Source organism: Terrapene carolina, unplaced genomic scaffold (genome assembly GCF_002925995.2).
Source record: "Terrapene carolina triunguis isolate 2854851 unplaced genomic scaffold, T_m_triunguis-2.0 Scaffold569, whole genome shotgun sequence".
NCBI classification, from domain to species: Eukaryota; Metazoa; Chordata; order Testudines; family Emydidae; genus Terrapene; species Terrapene triunguis.
In genome coordinates this window covers 86,728-87,532 of record NW_020664920.1, presented here as the reverse complement: position 1 = coordinate 87,532, position 805 = coordinate 86,728, and the positions used below count along the sequence as shown (strand labels likewise).

The 805-nt window shown below is 73.9% G+C and overlaps 1 protein-coding gene across 1 annotated transcript in view; it reads left to right on the top strand.

Annotated features, from left to right (window-relative positions):
- The window catches only part of TRIM54 (tripartite motif containing 54), a 5,641-nt gene that overhangs the window by 3,123 nt on the left and 1,713 nt on the right, over positions 1-805 (top strand). Inside the window, exon 2 of the mRNA XM_029913272.1 lies at positions 570-742. Within this exon, the coding sequence (XP_029769132.1) occupies positions 570-742 (173 nt within the window). The remainder of the gene's footprint in view (positions 1-569; positions 743-805) is intronic.

The following is an 805-nucleotide window of genomic DNA, read 5'->3' as shown; positions in this document are numbered from 1 at the left end:
TGTGGGCGGGGCTGGTGTGGCCCTGGCAGGGCTGTGGGCGGGGCTGGCGGGGCTGTGGGCGGGGCTGGTGTGGCCCTGGCAGGGCTGTGGGCGGGGCTGGCGGGGCTGTGGGCGGGGCTGGTGTGGCCCTGGCAGGGCTGTGGGCGGGGCTGGCGGGGCTGTGGGCGGGGCTGGTGTGGCCCTGGCAGGGCTGTGGGCGGGGCTGGTGTGGCCCTGGCGGGGCTGTGGGCGGGGCTGGCAGGGCTATGTTGGGGCTGGCGGGGCTATCGAAGGGGCTCGCTCCCCTGAGCCGGGCAGAGCTGGCCCCTTTGCTGCTGTACGTCGCGGCCCAGCCCTGGCCTGAGTTTGTGACCCTGCCCTGCGCCCCCCATGGGTGTTGCTGTCTCTGTGCCAGGTGCCCGGGGCGGTGCCCTGCAGCCCGCCCTGGGGCCGGAGCACAGAGGGGCGACCCTGGGCTGGGTGCTCAGCGCTGGGCGGGCATATGTGGGTCTCCCCCCATGGCCTCCTGGCCTCAGCGTTCCTGGCACGGGCTGGCCCCACCCCCCTGACTTGTGCCTGTTCCCTGCCAGGCTTCCAACCCGCTGTGGCAGTCGCGGGGCTCGAGCTCGGTGTCGTCGGGGGGGCGGTTCCGGTGCCCCTCCTGCCGCCACGAGGTCGTCCTGGACCGGCACGGCGTCTACGGGCTGCAGCGCAACCTGCTCGTGGAGAACATCATCGACATCTACAAGCAGGAGTCGACCAGGTGGGGGGCAGAGGCCCAGCGAGGGGCGTGGGTCTGCCAGGGCCTGTGGGGCCCAAGGGCTTG